Below are 19,586 nucleotides of genomic sequence, written 5' to 3'. Positions count from 1 at the left end.
ACTAATTATTTTATATGTAAGGTAGATGCACCCAGAAAAAGTATAAGAAAATGAGTCATCCTAAATATTTGGGTAGTTTAAAATTATCTAATTTTAAAATATGTTAACTGGTTAATAGTGTCATAAAATTATGAAAAATATCAAGTCATTTCCTTTTTCTAATTTATTAGGCCAATAAAGCCAAACCCCACTAGCTGTGGATATGCATATTTCGGCCTTATGACCTCGTCAGCACAGCACAAGCAGAGTGCTTGACTTAGCATTAGAAACACAGGGCTGTTATACCCACCTGATGTCCATTATCATTAGGTTCACTGTAAAAAATATCCCAAACAGCAAATTGCAGTTTGCAGTGACCCTAATGACAATGGACATCAGCTGGGTATAACAGCCCTGTGTTTCTAATGCTAAGTCAAACACTCTGCTTGTGCTGTGCTGACGAGGTCATAACAAGGCCGAAATATGCATATCCACAGCTAGTGGGGGTTGGCTTTATTGACCTGAAATTGTCCATTAAAATGGTGAAACAAGTCATGGGCATTCAGAATCGCCAATTAGCTGAAACACCTGATGTTCATACGGGTATTTGCATATATCCCATGTACCTCTGACACAAGAGGTTTGGGAAGTCACTCAGTGGAAGTTCTAGCTTTGCTGGAGTTTTCATTTTGTTTGTACTGATTGTTTTTTCAGTGACCTTCTCACTCATTCTTTTAATTTGTTGTTTGGGATATTTTTGCAGTGACCCTAATGATAATGGACATCAGCTGGGTATAACAGCCCTGTGTTTCTAATGCTAAGTCAAATGCTCTGCTTGTGCTGTACTGATGAGGTCATAACAAGGCCAAAATATGCATATCCACAGCTAATGGAGTTTGGCTTTATTGGCCCTATAATTGTCCATTAAAATGATGAAACAAGTCACGGGCATTCAGAATCGCCAATTAGCTGAAACACCTGATGTTCATAAGGGTCATTTGCATATATCCCATGTGCCTCTGACACAAGAGGTTTGGGAGGTCACTCAGTGGAAGTTCTAGCTTTGCTGGAGTTTTCATTTTGTTTTTACTGATTGGTTTTTCAGTGACCTTCTCACTCATTCTTTTAGTTTTTTCCAATTTATGGACAATTATATAGGATCATAAGAAGTTAGTAGGCTAATGAGCCTAGGGTCCTTACAAGCCTAGCCAAGTTATTACCCTTTTTTCCACGATCAGCACTTATTGCCCCTGTCCAAGAGCGACACAGGTGGAATCCCCGGGCTGAATTTACGGTCACCCATCCAATCGTCCAGACTGTGTTTGAAGAGGGCCAATAAGGTGCTCTGTTTGACATGAAGTGGTAGTCTGTTCCAAAGGAGTAGTAACCACTGGGAGACAAATCTGCCCCTCCAGCAGGTTTTATTAATGTCACATACTCTTTAAAGTGAGTAACCTTTGTATCATTTGACTTTTGAATATGAAGCATTCCCAATAACTCAGGATCAGAGATTGCTTTTATTTGCAAGGCAGAGATCACCTCTGAGTAGTCTGTATGAAACATTGATTTCAGACGATCCCCAAAGGACAGATGAAGACCTTTAATTTTCCTTGTGAGGAACCTTTGTGGTTTCTCCAATTGCTGCAGGTGCTTGGAAAGGTACATACCAAAAGGGGTGTTGTACTCAGTTATTAGCCTGATGAGGGAAGAGTGCAGGGAAGTAATAACTTCTTTTTTTCTGGAGGCAATGCCCTTACTTATAAGATGAGCAATATAGAATGCCCTTCTTTTCACTGTGGAGCCATGGTATTTAAAGATAAGGTTGCTGTCAACCTGTGTGCATAGGTCTCTCACCACTGAGTGCGTACTTAAGTTGTTGCTATTGATGTGGTAGTTAGTAGGAACATCACTTTTACTGAAAGGAATGATAATACATTTTTTGCATTACATTTAAGGTCACACCTTTGGCACCAATCATTTAAGGCCCTCTTATAGGATGTTAACATCATTAGGAGTTTCTGTGACCGCTCCCAGTTTGCAGTCATCAGCAAACTTTGTCAGCCACAGACCTTTAGTTTTTGCTTGTACTTCAGAGAAATAGATTCCAAACAGTAGAGGTCCCAGGACTGACCCCTGTGGAACACCACTGATTACAGGTCTGCTGTTGGAGGTGGATTCCCCTATTTTGACTATATAAGTTATATCAATGAGCCAGTTAGTGACCCATCTAACAATATAAGGGCTGATGCCTAGTTGGGTGAGTTTGTCAATGATGACTGAGTGGGGGATAGTGTCAAATGCCTTGGCTAAGTCCAGGTAGGCTGTATGCACAGATTTCCCCTCATCCAGGGCCTTGATGACTGTCTTGAGAAGTCTGCCATGTTTAACAGGCATGATCTCCCTTTGATAAATCCAAAATGAGTAGGGTCAAGTATTTGGAGATTACCTATAAAGTAAAGATGATTTTCTCCATGGCCTTGCAGATAAGGTTAGTCAGGCTAATAGGTCTACAGTTCCCAGGGTCAGTGGAAGCACCACCTTTGTCCAAGGGAATAACGGTGGCTGATTTCCATTCAGCTGGTACGAAGCCGGTGCTTAGACTATGACTGAAAAGAGTACCTAATGGTGTTGCTAATTCATGTTGGAGCCCATGTAGGACACAGCCTGGGATGTTATCAGGTCCAATAGATGCCGTGTTTCTGGCTGTAGAGAGGCATTTATGACCTGCTCTTTAGAAATACAAGGTAAGGGACAGGTGGTTGAGATGTTATGGGATACATTTGGCAGGGACAGGGGGGTGAAGTTTTCACAGAATCTGTTGGCCAACAGGTTAGCCATGTCCCCAGGCTCAGTATATGTGCTATCACTAACTACCAGTTCTGCACAGATCCAGGCCTTTCCTTATATTTTATGGGTGTAACTATAGAATGCCTTGTGATTGTCCTTTGTTGAGGAAGCTAATATGGACTAATAGTTTGCTTTGATGGACGTCACAAGAAGATTTATTTGCTTGTTTAAGCTGAGGAGGGAGTGTTTCCAGTTTAGGGCTTGCTCCCTCTTACTCTTAGACAGCAGTTTCTTCCACTTATTGTAAAGCCTGTTAATGGCAGTTTTCCACCAGGCAGGTTTGCTCTTTCTTGAGGAGCTTGTTTTGGTCCTATCAGATATGGCTGAGTCAATGCAGTTATACAGGTGTTTGTATAAAGCACTGGTGTAAAACTCGGTATAGTTGTCAATTACATCTGAGGGAGGAGGTGCAGTGAAGCTATTTATACCATCCTGTAAGAGGTTATAATCTGCTTTGGAGAAGTTTTTTTAGTTTAGTTTGGGGGGGGGGGGTTAGGTGTGATATTTACTTTAAATGAGACTGATTTGTGGTCAGATCTAACCAGGGAGAACCTCACAGTGGAGGTGCTACAGTGGTCCCCAATATTAGTGAGCACCAGATCCAGGATGTTGGCACCCCTTATGGGGGTGTCAACTAGCTGTTCCAGCGCACTGAAGTTAATGAAGTCAAGGAACCTTTGGGCAAAATGTTTAGAATTAATACTATGGATATTTTAATAAATCTTAAGGCAGTACCATTTAGTAATCTGAGAGGAAAATTAATTGCAGCTACCTATTTTAGAAGTTCATTTGAAAAAAAAATGAGAAAGTTTAATTCAAGCAGACAATGAAGCAGGCAATGAAAAGGAAAACCCTGTTGGATCAACCAGTTTTATATGATTGTGATATCATTCTGTCAATGAGTGTGTTAAGTTTCCAATAGCTTTTAGTTTATGAGAATCAAAGTGTACATAATTTTAATTAATGGTAATAAACAAGTTGTGACTCAAAGGTTAACAGCAAACTGGAATCTCTCAATAAATCAAGATTTATCCATCAAATTGACTGAATAGCTATAACTAAACTTATTCCAGCAGGCACACAGGATAAGTGAAAGTCAGATGTTTCTTTTTTGTTGTTTAATCTCCTCAACATGTACAGTATCTAATACAAAATAAAGCTGGTAATGATAATATGTTGTTGTCTGTTCTGCTTTTCTCATTTGAGTTTGATTATTGTTGGAACATGAAAATATGTCTAGAAATAATTTCCTTTTTCTAAATTTTACCATATTTTTATTTTTTTATTTTATGCACTTGTTAACCATATGCAATTTATGATGAAGTAAAAGGGCTGACTTACTAAAAGGATTCAAGGTCAAAGCCCTGTCACTATACTTGGTATCCTGCAAATTGTGAAGTGACCTGTTTCTGGCATACAAGGCATCCTCCAAACTATTACTGATGGAGTTATTGCATATCAGCAAGACAAATGGCAAAAGAAGTACTCGGTCCGGGGATCTAAACACCTTCTGCAACATCAACTGAATGGTTAGGAGGGACACAAATATCTCTGCTCTCAGACACACTCCCCATCCACATAAATATGGACAGGGATGAACATTGTTTTAAGTGCAACTTAGATCTATGGATGGGGAACAGAAAATTTACTCCAGGACTGATTTCTGTAATACAAAAGGACAAAGGCAGCTCCTAAATGCTTTATGTCCCCTCAAATTATCTATGGCATGATCTCAGTAATTCTCATTACAGGTAATACATCATTATTTTCCATGGGATGGAAAAGACAAATCTATAAATAAATGGGATAGGTTATTTTGAGCACAAAAAGCAGAAATTAGCTAGGCTTAAAATAGCCTGCAAGGGCAGCTAGGTTAGTACTTACTTATGAACCTGTGTCTTATAATGTTCAAAATACACCCATTAATCTAACAAGCTATGGTAATATTCTTTCTCCTATCTGTTAATTTTGAAAACTTGATGACCCTGACCTTAAACATTTTTATAAGGCTTTAAATTTAATAAGAAAGTATAGGGAAAGATAGTCAATTTACTTAATTTTAAAAGAAAACATGCTAAATAAAAAGCTTCCTTGACCTTTTAGTTTTCTTAATACCCTTCCTGAGAATTTATCAAACTATAAAGTAGCTGTTCAGATAATTTTATTTGTGGTTAAACCTTCTTTTACAAAAAAAAGTAGGCGTGCATACATAAAATATCATAAATGGGCTGAAAGGCCAATGACAAGAACTTATTAGGTTTAAAAAGTTATGGAAAATGTCCAGAGTTGTGGGAACCTATCTGTATATTGTATCTGACAGATTAAGATGATATATGTTTAGTCAACATTAAAAAACACAAATAGCAAGCGAAAAACTGAACATGAACTAACTCCAACAACATTTAAATTTAAAATGTGTTCTAAAACACTTGGCCCTGAAAAGGTAACTAGATTTTAGGTATTTATGTTCTTTCACGGTTGCAAATGTATGCATCTGTTTAGTTTATACAATAATAATAAATATTTAACGAGTTATTTAGGTTATGGTATAATAATAGTATTTTCGTTTCATCTTGTTGGAGTTAGTTCATGCTGTGTAACTTTGTTCTTGTTTGGAGCATACCGCTAAAAAAGCCAGTTCCAATTTATACTGTTTTACCTATTGTATAAGATCTACTGTATATATAAATACAATTTAAGTATATTTTTTTAAATGGCAAAGGTTTATGATGTCCCTTAAAGTTCCGGACTATCAAAGGTGTTTTGTCAACTTTGTTTTTTGGTCCGCTCTTCTAATTTTGAGGGGTATATGGAATGTTACTAGATACATATATTGTCAATGTTATTATAGCTTTAAATTTTATGGAATGTGACCATTTTAGCTTAATTGATCTTAATTGATTGTAGGTAAAGATATATAATGTGAGTTAATTGGTTTTTAAAATGTCTGAAGAAGGAAAAGTACTAGCTTTTCTGAAAGCGCTTATTAAACTGTTTTTGTTCTTTTTATTTGCTGTCTCAGTTTTTCGCCTGCTATTTGTGTTTTTTGACAGTTTTTAGTTTTACTTTGTAGTTTTAGTCAACATTACACAAAAGCCAACATGTATGGAAACTGGTCCTTGAACTTTTTGATTTATGCTGTTAGTACTTATATATGAACCTTCAGCACTGAAACAGATCAGTGCTAGGAAAATAAAAATAGAGGTCCCCACCCTCACCCTATAAAAAAAAAATATATATATATATATATATATATATATATATATATATATGAAAAAAAAAATGGATGAAGGGAGAGAAGGAGTGGCTACTGCAACAGTGATCATCTGAAGATCTACTGTTGTGTTAAGTTTTCATATATGACTGCACTTTCATCATTTGATCACTGCTGTACTAGCCTTAGCTATAAGGGTAGACTAACACAGTTTAACCTAACTACGAGAAGGAAGGAGGAGGGTCCAGGAACCCATTGAAAATGATCCCTGCAAAGCCTGGCCTAGACCTGCAGAAGGAATCTAGTTTGTAGGTATGCAGGTTTGCAGTTTTTCTGCCTGCAAACTCTCCAAGCCTTGGAGAATGTAGATGTCTGTGTAGTTACTGAGACATGGATTAGAGCCATGGAGAGCACCCCAGCAGTGCAGAGCTGTAATGTCTTCCACACATTCAAACCAGTTACTACATAAAAAAGAACAAAAGGTGGTGTCTCAGTTTTCTTCAAATACAAACACACCACAAGGTCATCAAAGAGTATGACATGCTTGAACTTCTTCACTTTCAAATTACTATAGTGCAATGCCCATCAAAGTAAAAAGCTAATCTTAACAAGCAACTTAGGAGGCTAATCAAGTCTACCAAAGCAAAGTCTAAGGTAAAAATAGCCCCCCCGAGCCAAAAACAATCGCAGGCCTTCTTCAGCTATGTCAACAACCTCTAAGGCAATACACAGCAATGTTCTGAACTAATTGTAAATGGAGCTACGTACACTGAGCAGGAAGATATAGCAAATCTACTGGCCAACAAATTTTATCCCTCTCTCCCCAGACACCCATCAGGAAATATTCTTAGCCATAACACCCCAAGCTATAATAGGGCATATTGAAGTCAAGCGAGAATGGAATCAAACTAAAAGTAGATAAAAATCAGAAAGCAACTGAATGTGCCACAAAACAAAAGAATGAATATAAGATGAAAAATCAGATGAGTAGGCAAGAAATGTGGAAAATGGATAAATATAGTTGCAAGTATAGAAAACTTCTGGAAGCACCCCATGTTGATCAGAATCGAACACAGGAATGGTTAAGAAGAGGCGAATTCAAACCAAAAGATGAAAGGTTAATATTGGCGGCCCAAGATAGTGGGCTACGTACACACTGATTTACAAAGTCCATTCAACATCTGGGAGAAACAGACAAATGTAGGTTTTGTAAAAGAGTTGGAAACAGTCACACAACTTTTTGCTGGTTGTGACATACTAATGGCAGAAGGATCGTATACTGAAAGGCACAATAATGTAGCAAGACTGTTGCACTGGGGATTGTGAAGACATTATAGTACTGAAGTGGCTGAAAAACACTGGAAACATGAACTACAAAGGATCATAGAAAATGATGAGGTCTGCATCACATGTGTTCATCCATTACCAACAGTTCAAAAGATAGCTGCGAGAAAACCAGATATAGTGGTCCATGAAAAGAAGACAAAAGTAGCACTGATCATTGAAATCGCTACACCCATTGCCTACAGAGTCTTGCATACAGCGAGACACAAAGTCATAAAATATCGAGATTTGCAGGCAGAAATTAGAGCAATGTGGAAGAAAGATACCCAGACAGTTCCAATAGTAGTAGGAGTAACGGGTCTTATAAAAAAAGAATCTACAATCGTATTTAGATATGTTACCAATACATGTAACTCCATACAAATTGCAGAAGGAGTCATTACTGGGCACACTACAAGTGTTGCAAAGAGCATTTTTGGCAGACATCAAAGACTGAAACAATACTAATTTCATGAACTTTAATCATACTTTGACTTAGGGATGGGGTCCATTCCTGTCATGGTATTAGAAACCCAAAAGATTTGGAAAAATTAAAAAAGGGAAGTGGTCCTCTGTGCACTTTCCAAGGCCAAGAATAAGTGGGTCAGAATAATATCTCAGGATGCTGCATTAATAGCATGAAACAAGACCTATCAGGACCACAAGAATCTCATATTTAACTATTGTCTCTAGACATGCTTTGTGCCAGGAGAATGGAGAACTGTAACTGTCATCCCTCTGCACAAGGATGGGCCGCCTGCTGACCAAGATAACCACAGACCCACCTAACTAGTCTCATATGTAAGGCTATGGAAAGAATTACATGGAAGTAATAAACAATGACAAAAGAAGCATTCAATCACTATCCAACTCAGTCTGGTTTTATCAAGGGCAGGTCATGCCTACTCAACCTGATGGACTTCTTTGAAAGGGCCACCAAAGTAATGAACAGGAAAAATAGTGTATACTGCCTACCATAACCTGGCAAAAAGCTTATGGCAAAATACCCCATTCAGGCACTGTTGACAAACTCATGAAATTAGGTATAAGCACTTGTGTCATCCACTGGATAGCCAGCTAACTCAAAGATAGGACCAAGATATTAGGAGAGATAAAGCTACCTCCACAAAGAGGCCACTCACAAGTAGAGTGTCTTAGGGCTTGGTGATGAGACCGCTCCTTTTTGATAACTATATCTGAGGTCAAGGCCAATATCAAGGTGCTCTAACTGACCAAGATAACAAACAATTGCAAACTGAGTGCAGTCACAGAATCATCCAGTGACACAAATATCATCCAAGAAGGCCTGACACAGACTAATAACTGGTGCCAGAGCCACAGTCTAAAACCCACTGCCAAAGAATGTGTAATAGTATCCTTTGGGAAGATGGCTACCCCTGGAAGCTATCACACTGACAATACACCCCAGTGATCAGTAATCTGGAAATATATATAAACAACTTGCTCTTTGACCATCATATGTCTACAGTGGTAAGGAAATCATTCTGTGCAGCTTAACAGATAAGTAAGGGTATGGCATATAGGTCCATGAAGGTCATTGTTCAGCTGTACTCGGCCTTCATCAGACCAATCAACAGTACCCCCTTCATTAGGTACCTAACTAGGCATATTCAACAAATGAAGCATCCACAGAGATTCCTCACAAAAAGAAAACAAGGAATGAACAACATGTCCTACGCAGACTACGTTGAAGACCTGTCCTGTACCCAGTATCCTACAGGCTACTGAGAGGTGATCTATGTTTGATCTACAAAGCATCCTCAGATTCCATTGTAATGCACATGTTGCACATTCACAAAACAAACAGCATCAGTATTACCTGATCTAGGGACCTAAATCTTGCTTACAACATAAACAGGATATGCTGGAGGGACAGATATGTCTCTCATTTTCTAGCCCTTCCCTGGAACAGGCTTGTCACCCATATTAAGTAAAAGATATTCTGTAACCCAATTCAAGTGTACTTTTGACCAGTGGATGAGGAATCAAAAATCTAACCCTGGTCTGGCACCTAAGTTTACATACATCCCATAAAATAACCCTACAGTATCAATCTGCTAGATATATTTTGGGAAATAAGGCTAAGTTTAAATCCTCCCCATAGGACATTAATGTAGTAAACACCTATGAACCTGTGTACAGAGGACCTCATTGTTGCTTCTACAATACGTCTAGGATCCAACCTTTCCAAAAAGCCACAGATGAATCCAAGGCCCTTGTAGAGTAAGCATTGACCCTGCCTGGAATTGGCTTATTGTGGTGATTATAGCAAAAGGTGATAACATGAGACAGCCATTTGGACATAATTCTCAACCTTCCATCTCCAAAATGAGGAAAACTACCTCTCATAATGTGCACAATGTGGAACACTTACTAAAATGTTAGCTAGGAATCTGACATGATGGTTAAAATGTGTTATTTTATATACTTATAAAATGTCATTTTGACGAATTAATATTATTCAGTATTGTTTACCATAGATATTAACTAAAAATTCCTAACCATGAATGTGTGACAGACCTTTTCAATGAGGAGGCAAGAGGAACATAGACTTTTTAAGATCCAAAATGAGGAACATTCCTTGTAAAGACATACACTTGAGAGGTATGCATTTGAAGATCTGTTTTGGCACAAGTTACACTTCCTTCTTACTTTCATAAGAAATTAATAATTGTATCAGACTTTCTGAAAATTTTAGTCCTGTCAAGATAATATCTGAGTTATCTGTTAAAATCCTTTCTCCCTCAAATTTGGGTTTGGAAAGTAGACAGTGATATGGCTAGCTTGGCTAAAAGTAAATCTGGATATCACTTTAAGTATAAAGGAAGGATTAGTTCTTAAGGAAACTTTATCTTTGTGGAAAATGAGAACTTTGACCCACCATAACTGCTTGCAACTCAGATATTCTTGCAGAAGTCAGAGTAATCAGCAAAACTGTTTTCCATATTAAGAACCTCAAATCAGCCTGGTGAGCTAGTTCAAATGCAGCAAGAGTTGATTTTTCCAAAACAAAGTTAAGATCCTAACTAGGAGGCTTGGTATGTTAACACCACTTTCAAAAACAATTTAACATGGGAATGCATTGAAAGGGAGGATTCATGGGCAGGCATGTTGAAATGGCCAACAAGTGTACACTGATGGAGAAGTAAGAAAGCGCAGAGGATAATAACTCACACAAACATTGTAGAACCAGAGGACTACTAGCCTTAAAAGGGTCCTGGGTCTTGTGTTGGTACCAACTAGAAAATATTTTCTATTTGATTTCATAGTAGCAGATTTTCTTCCGTCCTTTAATACCTGTTGCACATCCTCGGAAATAGGACCCTAAAAGGTATCAAAACTAACTTAGTTAAAGTTGTTTCAAGACACCTCTGATCTTTTCACAGAGTAGGTCTAGTCTGTGAGGAAGCTTGTGGTAATTTCCCATGGCTATTTTCAAAAAAAGGGAGGAATCACAATAAACCAAGAACCAAAACAAAAGACTCAACCAGTAAAATCTACTGATACCTTCAACAAACAAAGCAGCACAACAAAAACTTAGTAGTAAATTTTAACAGAAATTAAGCGCTTTTGTCAGCGTTTAATAACAATTTCATCATAATTAATAAAAACACACTGAAACAAGTTTAAATAAACCTTCATAACTGGTCACATGATTGTTCTAAACCAGTAACATAATCACCTTTAAGAATGTATCCAGTCTAATACAAATTGTATATCAATTGTTCTCACAAACCAAAAATTAAAACTTCATCACCTAGTAATAACATTAAAACATTGAAAACTCAAACAGATCAAATAAAGAAGTATCTTATTCACCAACCTAGTATGCTAAAAAAATGTTGCTTTAAATAACTTATGAATGAACCCTAAGTACACTTGCAATAGCAAGGCTTTCCTTTAAGCCTGGTATAATGTGTATGTTAAGCTTTATTTGCCACAAAAGTTCTTTCAGTTCAATAAATTCAGCCCAGGAAGCCCCCCCCCCCCTGGATATTTTTTCACCATTTCCAACCCATAAAACACAAACCTGTGTGTAGGAAACTTCAAAATGTGCTTAAATACAGAATTGTTTTTATTATTTCTAATATCAAGCATGTGTTTGTAAACTCAGTCTTTAAATCTTCTCTGAGTTTTGCCAGTATAAAATCCTTCACCTTCTTGACATATTGCCACATAAACAATCCCGACTGAACAACAGTTACAGCAATTGAGAAGCATTACCCAATCATCAATCCTTGAAAGCCCACAAGAGAAGTGCTCTTCAGTGGCAGGAAAGCTCTGAAGGGCATGGTGCCGAAGCAACTCTTTTTCTTCATCTTTGCATGAGCTGATAACAGTGCATGGAAACTAACCTTAAGCTTTGGAAGCTGGCTGGTGTTATACCCTTAGCAAGATATAACCCATATGGCTAAGGCTACTGCAGCAGTGACCAAGTGATAAACATTCATGAACACTGAAAATTGATGTACAAGTGTTGAAAAAAATAATTCACCTGAATGGAAAAATATTTAATATGAGCATATATACATTAGTCAAAGAGCCTGTTTTTACTGATAAAAGAAGCAACCTTTGACCTGTTACAGAAAGAATGTGGATAGAACTGTAGCTCTGATTAAACCTTTGTTCAGTCCTGCTAGTATGAATTATAATTTACAGATATAATTCCTGGATCTCTTATACTAAAACTTTAGCCATATTTCTATAAGTCCAGCACTGTCGGGTGAGTACAGCTGAAACCAGGAATGAGCTTCAGTTGTTTTATTGCAGAGACTTTATAAATAGCTATAAGCAGAAGAAAGTCTATTGGACTTGTAATGGGGTGGATGTTAGGGAAAAGTCCTGGATTTATCTGAATATCCACACTAAGGAGAGATGAGGATTTGTGGCAGGAGAAATGTTCATGTTTTTTGAGTAATTATTTGTGCTGCTTTTTGAAATAAATGTGTGACTTATTTCTGCAATGTGGAGCTAATACTGGGAGATACTTGGAAGAGACAGTGTTGGAGAATGATAAGTGGCAGCTTTTATGAAGTTTGTGCAGCCAACAAATGTTACAGCCAATAGGGAAGGAGGAATGGGATGAAGCTGATAATGGAAGTCATGTGTCATGAAAGAAATTGTAGTAAAAATGTTAGTAGAAGAAACTGTTGAATAATTTAGTAGTAGAACTATTACAATTGTATTACTGTGTGAGTTTGTGAAATCAGTGATATACTTAATCTGACTGGAAATATGACCAGATATGAGAAGCATGATCACAAATGGGGAACGCACTTGCATATGTGCTGCAAGACCCATCAGTGTTCTAACTGTACTCTGGAGCATTATAACAGCCAAACTAGTCCTGAAACTCAAAACTATGCTGCTAACCAGGAGTGGGGAAAAAAGTGTACTGCAATAAACTTAGGATTCCAGCAGTACAAATGCATAGTCAACTGAAACAGTAAAGCTAGCAGGAAGACACAATGCATCTGGTCTGTATGTTCACTTTTTGAAGTAACATCTGTCTGAGCTTGGTCTTCATACTTTCAGGAAGCATAGCCGCAAGGCAGAGTGCTCCCACAAAATAGAAATCTACAGATAATTGCACTTGGAATGAATAGTCTGGCAATTAAATAATACTTCCAGCTTACATTTTTGGGGCTTTTCAGTTATTTCTGATGTTTAACTTATTGTATATATCCAAAATACCCACTGATTTACTTAGAAAATGAAGAATGGAACACATAAAAATAAGATGGAATGATTCATTGCAAATTTTACAAAAAAATTAACTTTTCATGATCTGGCATACTGAGATGAAAGAATATATGATTGCCATAGACTAAAGTAGTGCCTCTCCTTCTTTGTTTCTTTGTTTTTTTTTTTTTGTTTCTTTGTTTTTTTTTTTTACTTTAGTTCTTCCTGGACAAGCTACCACAATTTCTGCACATGTCCAAGCCAGCAGCTAGTGACACACATCTACAAAATGGAGCTCTTCAACGGCGAAGTAGCTCAGTTGGTTACATTGTGAAAGCTGAAGAATACTTCACGGTGAAGTCCCGCAGTGATTTAATGTTTGAGAAGCAGTCAGAGCGTCATGGCCTGACAAGCCGGATTACCCCAAGTAAGTGTGGGATGTGATTAAATTTTAGTGTTATGGTGGGGTTTAAGGCATCAATGGACTCTTTTTAACATCTATATCTCACAAAGATTAACTGGTACATTACAACACTCAAAATGTAATTAGAAATAAAATTGTAGAATGTGATATGCCATTTATCAAAAACATGAAACTATTACTTCAGTAAAGTGTATGCAGTGATTTCAGCCATAGAAAGGAAGCTGAAAAAAATAAACAGAATAGCAAATAAATCATTTTATGATGAATTGTACATGCACAAGCAGCTTTTTGTTATGCCAGTATTGCATCACTGTGCTACACAGACTTCTTGCCTACCTCCCTAAGCCTTCATTTCACCATCTGGACATTTTGATTGTTTTTTTTTTTTTTTTTTTTTTTTTGCATGACTGTATTGTCATTCCTCTTTACTGAATACTAAAGCAGAAATTATGCTAAGAATTTTTATTACAACAAATATTTCTTACTGTTTTTCCAACCCAATCAAATGCACAATGCCACTTTTAAGTTACAGGCTGCTGTAGTATGTAACAGTTAATAGAAAATATTCAGTGAAATACAGTAGCAATGCATGTTAAGAACAATGGTCCCCTTGCATAAATGTAAGTTTTTTGTCTTACAGAAAGTATATGAGAGTGTGAGAAGGGGCAATTTTAAAAACTATACTGAGGCGACAGAACAGCAATGGATTATTAGACTTCAGGCAGACAAGTCACCAGGGCTTAATAATATGGTGTGTCTAAAACCATTTTTAAAAAATAGAGCCCTGAAACATTGAGTGTTTTTCTCCCCTTATAATATTTATGTTTTAACACTATTCAATATTTTTATGGTTGTCTATTGTTGAATATGTTATATTTTAACATTTTAAACATTTATTTATGTACTACTTTTTAGATATGCACATATGCATTTAAGGAAGGTAATGACAGATGTAATGCTTTTATTAATGCTTTTCTGTGATTGTCATGTATGATTTTTGAATTGTTTTAAATAAGTGCTTTCTATAGAGTTTTCTGCATCTGTCTGAGGAAGCGAAGTTGATCCGTGAAAGCGCTTACTGGTTTTTGTTTTTTGTTTTGCATTAAACGATTATTGCTGTCAGCCGTGCGCTACCAGTGTTTATTTTTTCTGCACTTGGATACTTGGTTTCTGCGTTGGTTGCTTCATTCGGTGCTGAGGATTTTCTTTGGATTTAATACAGTAAGGCAGACTGGTAGACTAGCTCATGGTTTGTAAGGTCAAAGCATCATCTACTTTATGATTTTGTCTATCAGTACATTTTAGATGTAATAGCAAGCAACGTTGCTGCCTAATTATGTCTGTTGCAGTTTCTAGGCTATATGTCTACCTCCTTACATATTCCTATGTTACATTTTTTGCTGTATTTTAAGGCATTTCCTTTTGAATATCACAGGCTGCAAAGATGTTCCCATCACTATAGCACATTATATGTGCAATCCCACTGTCAAGCATAGCTGTTCTTCCTTTTTTATCTACTACCATATTTTCTATATCAGCAAACATCTATCTCCCTGCTGTTGAGGTTTTCAATGATAGCACTCACTGTAGATATGTTCTTCCAGCCATCCAATTACTGAACCACTTCTCTGGGTAAAGATCATGCTCAAAGAAATGTGTCCATACCATATGATACTGATCTAACTCCATATAGTCACACTTTACATGAACTTCCCTGCTTCACTTTTTCTAGCTTTTTTTGGAGGCTGACACTGAGTTTCATGACATTTTTTAATCTCGATCCACATACTAGTGCCTTGACCACAAGTAACGGTTCCTTCCTGCTACACTTACTAATATAGTTCATCTTTAGATTTTAATAAGCATCTTATTGCAGAAATCCTGTAGCTCTGTAAAAGCCTAACATGACAGACAATTACCATCCATAGCTTATCTAAACAATCATGTCTTGGTCTGTTACTGACAACAGACCTGCCTGGTAAGAGAAGGTTTATTTGTATTTATATTTTATTTCTTACCACTGTTTTTTTCACTGTTTTAAATGGAAGGGATAGCTTGCAGACAAGAAGATTTATTTATTTATTTATATTTATTGACCGGGAGTGTCCGACTGGACGTAAGTCCATTTTCAGCGGAGGCCTGGGGAGAAAAACTCCACAGTTAAAATAAACAGATAGTAGTTACATTGGATTACATAGCGATTAACAATTTACGTAGCAATTACTTACAACATATTCACAGATGAAGAACATAGTACATCAGTAGACAACTAGAATCTTTATCTGCGAAGTACATAACAGACATTAACAAATGTTACAAGAAGTTCCTGCTGTATAATAAGTACTGGCTTATGAGTATCTGAGCTTGCTATAATCACTTTTACTTTGTTTTTTATTTTGTTTTACCTCTAATTTTAGCTGTTTGTTGTTGGAAAGAAATATGCTTTACACAGACAAACTGTAGGCCTAGCAAGGGGCCTAGTCATGTATAAATTCACACAGACTGTAGAGAGGACAATCTGGACCTTATCTAAACAATCCTGTCTTGGTTTGTGATTTATTGATCTTTTCTGTTAAAAGCAGGTGCACCTGCAAGCAATAGTGAGAAGAACGTTCTGCTCGCGTTCGCATATAGTATAAAGGAATTCCGGCTTTTGTCTGATTTTCATCATCATCATCATCATCATCATTTTACATCTTTACTGTACTTACTTTACAATTTAGTTCTATATTTTTTGTGTAATTTTTCTCATAGAAGTTGATTTAAGTTCTCTTCGAATTCTGTGGAAACATTTTAATTATTTTCTTTTACAATTTTTTATTAATTTGCAGCTGAGTATGGATTCCTTAAATGAATATGTCATTAATGATTTGCTAAATCACAAATGTCTTGCATAATGTAATAAATGCTATGCATATTTAAAGGTAACACCTTATAATACTAGTGATCTGTGTTCTTCATATCAAAAGTTGGATGATTTGCTCACCATTAGTTGTAGTAAATTTAGACTTACCGATGATGATTGTACTCATGCTATTGGCACAGCTTGGAGAAATCTTATAATATATATTAATGACTGGACTGGTGAGATAAATAATGTTAGACAAAGAATAAATAGAACACATTTAGCAAAGATGTGTCTTATTGCTTGTAAAGATCGAGCAACCCCTATGAAACAAAACAATGCAGCTGACAACATTGGAATTCTGGATACAAATATTCAGCAGTCTGAGAATTCAGAGCATCTAAAAGGAAATAAAAAAAGAAAGAGAGGAAGAATTTCACAAAAAAAGGAAGTAAAACTAATAAATGTCTGTAAAGTAAAAAGAATACATACTGTCTCAAGAAACTCCAGCTTTACTCCGTTGCATATCGCCTACTCAGAGGCGATCTCTGTCTAACATACAAAGCTATGTCAAACCCAGAGCTGTTGGACATGCTCCACTTAAAGAAATCCCAATCCCTCTGAGCTACATGCTCTAGGGACCTAAACCTTGGCACCACAATAAACAGAACATGCTGGATGGATAGATTCCTGTCCCAGAGACTTCCCATACTCTGGAACAGACTATCTATGTCAAACAGAGCTCCTCATTAGCACTCTTCAAGAAAAATCTTAATGATTGGATGGGAAATAGGAAATTCATCCCAGGATCACTTCTGCGGCTCTGCTTGACAGTGGCAAAGGAAAATAATTTTCTTGGGTGGCAAAAGCCAGGGTACCATTTGGCTAGGCTTATATAGGCCCTAGGGCCAATAGCCTAGTACCTACCTATGAACCTATAAAAAATATACTGATTTGCTATGTAACATACAGATTATAGGGAATGATAACATTTTCTATCAGAAAACCTTCCGCCTGCAGAAAAAGGCAGCATTTTTTCAAAAGAGAAGGTAGGAAAAAAGGCAAGGGAAGGTGAAAAGGATGAAATCAAAACTGAGTGTGGAAGAACTGAAGAACATTACTGTAAGAAAAAAAGATGACAAAACCAGACATTAACAATATGGTTCAAACTGTGGATGTACTAAGCCAGCTGGATGAGAATTGTGTGCTTACAAGTGTAACATGCAATGAAAACAATGGGATTAATAAGACTAATTATGATGGTCATCAATCTTTTGTAACAACTGATGGAGCAGATCTTACTGAATTAGAAGTTGAAATTCTTCAGATCTGGTCAGAAGAGATATTCTTGTAATGGGAGATTCAGTTATTAGAGGAACTGATACTTATATTTGCAGAGTGTGAATAGTGCCATGCTTGCCAGTAGCAAAAATAGAGGATGTGAGACCAGCCTTGGAATGCCTTAATGTAAGGAACTACTGATCTTTATTTATTCACATCAGTACAAATGATCTCATCCATAAGGACTCTCTGACTGTTAGTAGGGAACTTACAGCCCTCTTAGATAACGTATCTTGTACAGATGTTAGGACATATTTTCCATCACATATGGAAAGGAGAGTCAGGTCACCGTGAAAGAAAATGTTTTGGGGTAAATACCTACATGAAATAAAAGTCCCATTTTAAAAATGGAAATGTGTAGAGCATCTGAGCCTAATTGTGGGCTCATGTGTTCAGACAGGACATAATGCATTTGTTAAGATCAGGGAAGATAGTTTTTGCAGCAGATATTTTGCAAAATTTGACAAACACAAGACAGGACTTTTGGCTGATTGAAAATTTAACAGTTCACAGATAGCAACATTTGATGCATCTCTGGTGATTGTTAATGCTAGGAGTATTTAAAATAATAAAGTTTTTCAGTTGAAAAAAATTCCTACGTTTCCACAAGATTGATGTTGTACAATGACTGGAAACCAGTTCTGTCAGCATATAAATGTTTTTACTATAACAGACATTCTAACAAAAAACAGGTGGAGGTTTTATGATAGGGATTAAAGATTGTTTTGAGACCTGTATTATTACATGTTCAGTGATAATACCAATATAGACTGTGTAACTGTGACAGTAAAGACAACACTGAAACATATGACAATTGTTGGCATGTATAGACCGCCAAAGTCAAGTGTTGATTACCTAGAGGAATTCATACATTTCTTGCATGAAACACAAGTAACTAGTATTTGATTTAACGTAATTTGGTAGTCTGTTGCATGAATCAGCTGGTCTCTCAGAGAACCAGTTAGTGCACTTCTCATTTCCATAGACTCTTCTACACAGGTTGTGTGATGATTCTGTAGTACTTTGTGATAACCCCAAACATTCCCAGAGGTAGCTGACTCTAAATGCCCGATATATCTAAATAAGATCTCCTCTTAGATATCTGTAAGCGACACTGTACAAGTTCAGATATTTTAGTATTTCATAATACCTTAAATTTTCACATATCATGGATGCCCTACTCATGCTTGTTTTCTTATAAGGTTTCCATACTGTTATTCCCTACTCAAGTTTGGGTCTAACATATTTAACAAACAATGACTTCATCATTTCTGATTTCCTAGACTTTATAAACCTTTTTACAGCCTATAGCTCTATAATTATCATTAACCAATTGGTTGATATGATCAGAAAAATTCAAAGCTGGGTCTACCCATATACCCAGGTCCTTAAATGAATCTACAGTTTCAATCACTGTGTGCTGTATTAAATATTCACCTTTCAATGTATGTCTCCCAAGTCTCATATGCTTAGTTTTTAATGTATTTATAAGCATATTATTCCCCTGTGCCTAAATGATCATTTTAGTCAAGTTCTTTTTTACATGCCCTATCTGTAACACACATAATCAGTTTACCTAATTTCAGGTAATCTGCATATAGACTGTAGAACACCTCAGATGAAAAAGTTATGTCTGAAAGATACAATCTAAACAAATAAGGGCCCAGGACAGAGCCCTGTGGGACACCTTGACTATAACTAAGAATTTCACCTGTCCAATTGCTGTATGATACTTGCCATGTCTTATTTGTAAGCCATGCAGCTATCCATCTTATCAAAAGTACATCAATACCTAGCTGTTCTGATTTATTGATCAGTGTTTTGTGTATGACCCTGTAAAGTGCAGAAGTTAACTCTATATAAATTATATCACAGCACAATTTTTCATTTATAGCTGTTATTATATTGTT

The 19,586-nt window shown here is 36.6% G+C and overlaps 1 protein-coding gene across 2 annotated transcripts in view; it reads left to right on the top strand.

The window, feature by feature from the left end:
* The window catches only part of CHRND (cholinergic receptor nicotinic delta subunit), a 2,417,369-nt gene that overhangs the window by 1,589,359 nt on the left and 808,424 nt on the right, over positions 1-19,586 (top strand). For both annotated transcript variants that reach the window (XM_044070671.1, XM_044070670.1), the window contains exon 10: positions 13,286-13,493. In XM_044070671.1, coding sequence (XP_043926606.1) covers positions 13,286-13,493 — 208 coding nt within the window. The remainder of the gene's footprint in view (positions 1-13,285; positions 13,494-19,586) is intronic.

The sequence above is a fragment of the Protopterus annectens genome, chromosome 4.part1 (assembly GCF_019279795.1).
Source record: "Protopterus annectens isolate FY-2018-M chromosome 4.part1, PAN1.0, whole genome shotgun sequence".
Lineage (NCBI taxonomy): Eukaryota > Metazoa > Chordata > Ceratodontiformes > Protopteridae > Protopterus > Protopterus annectens.
This window is presented reverse-complemented; position numbering and strand designations above follow the sequence as displayed.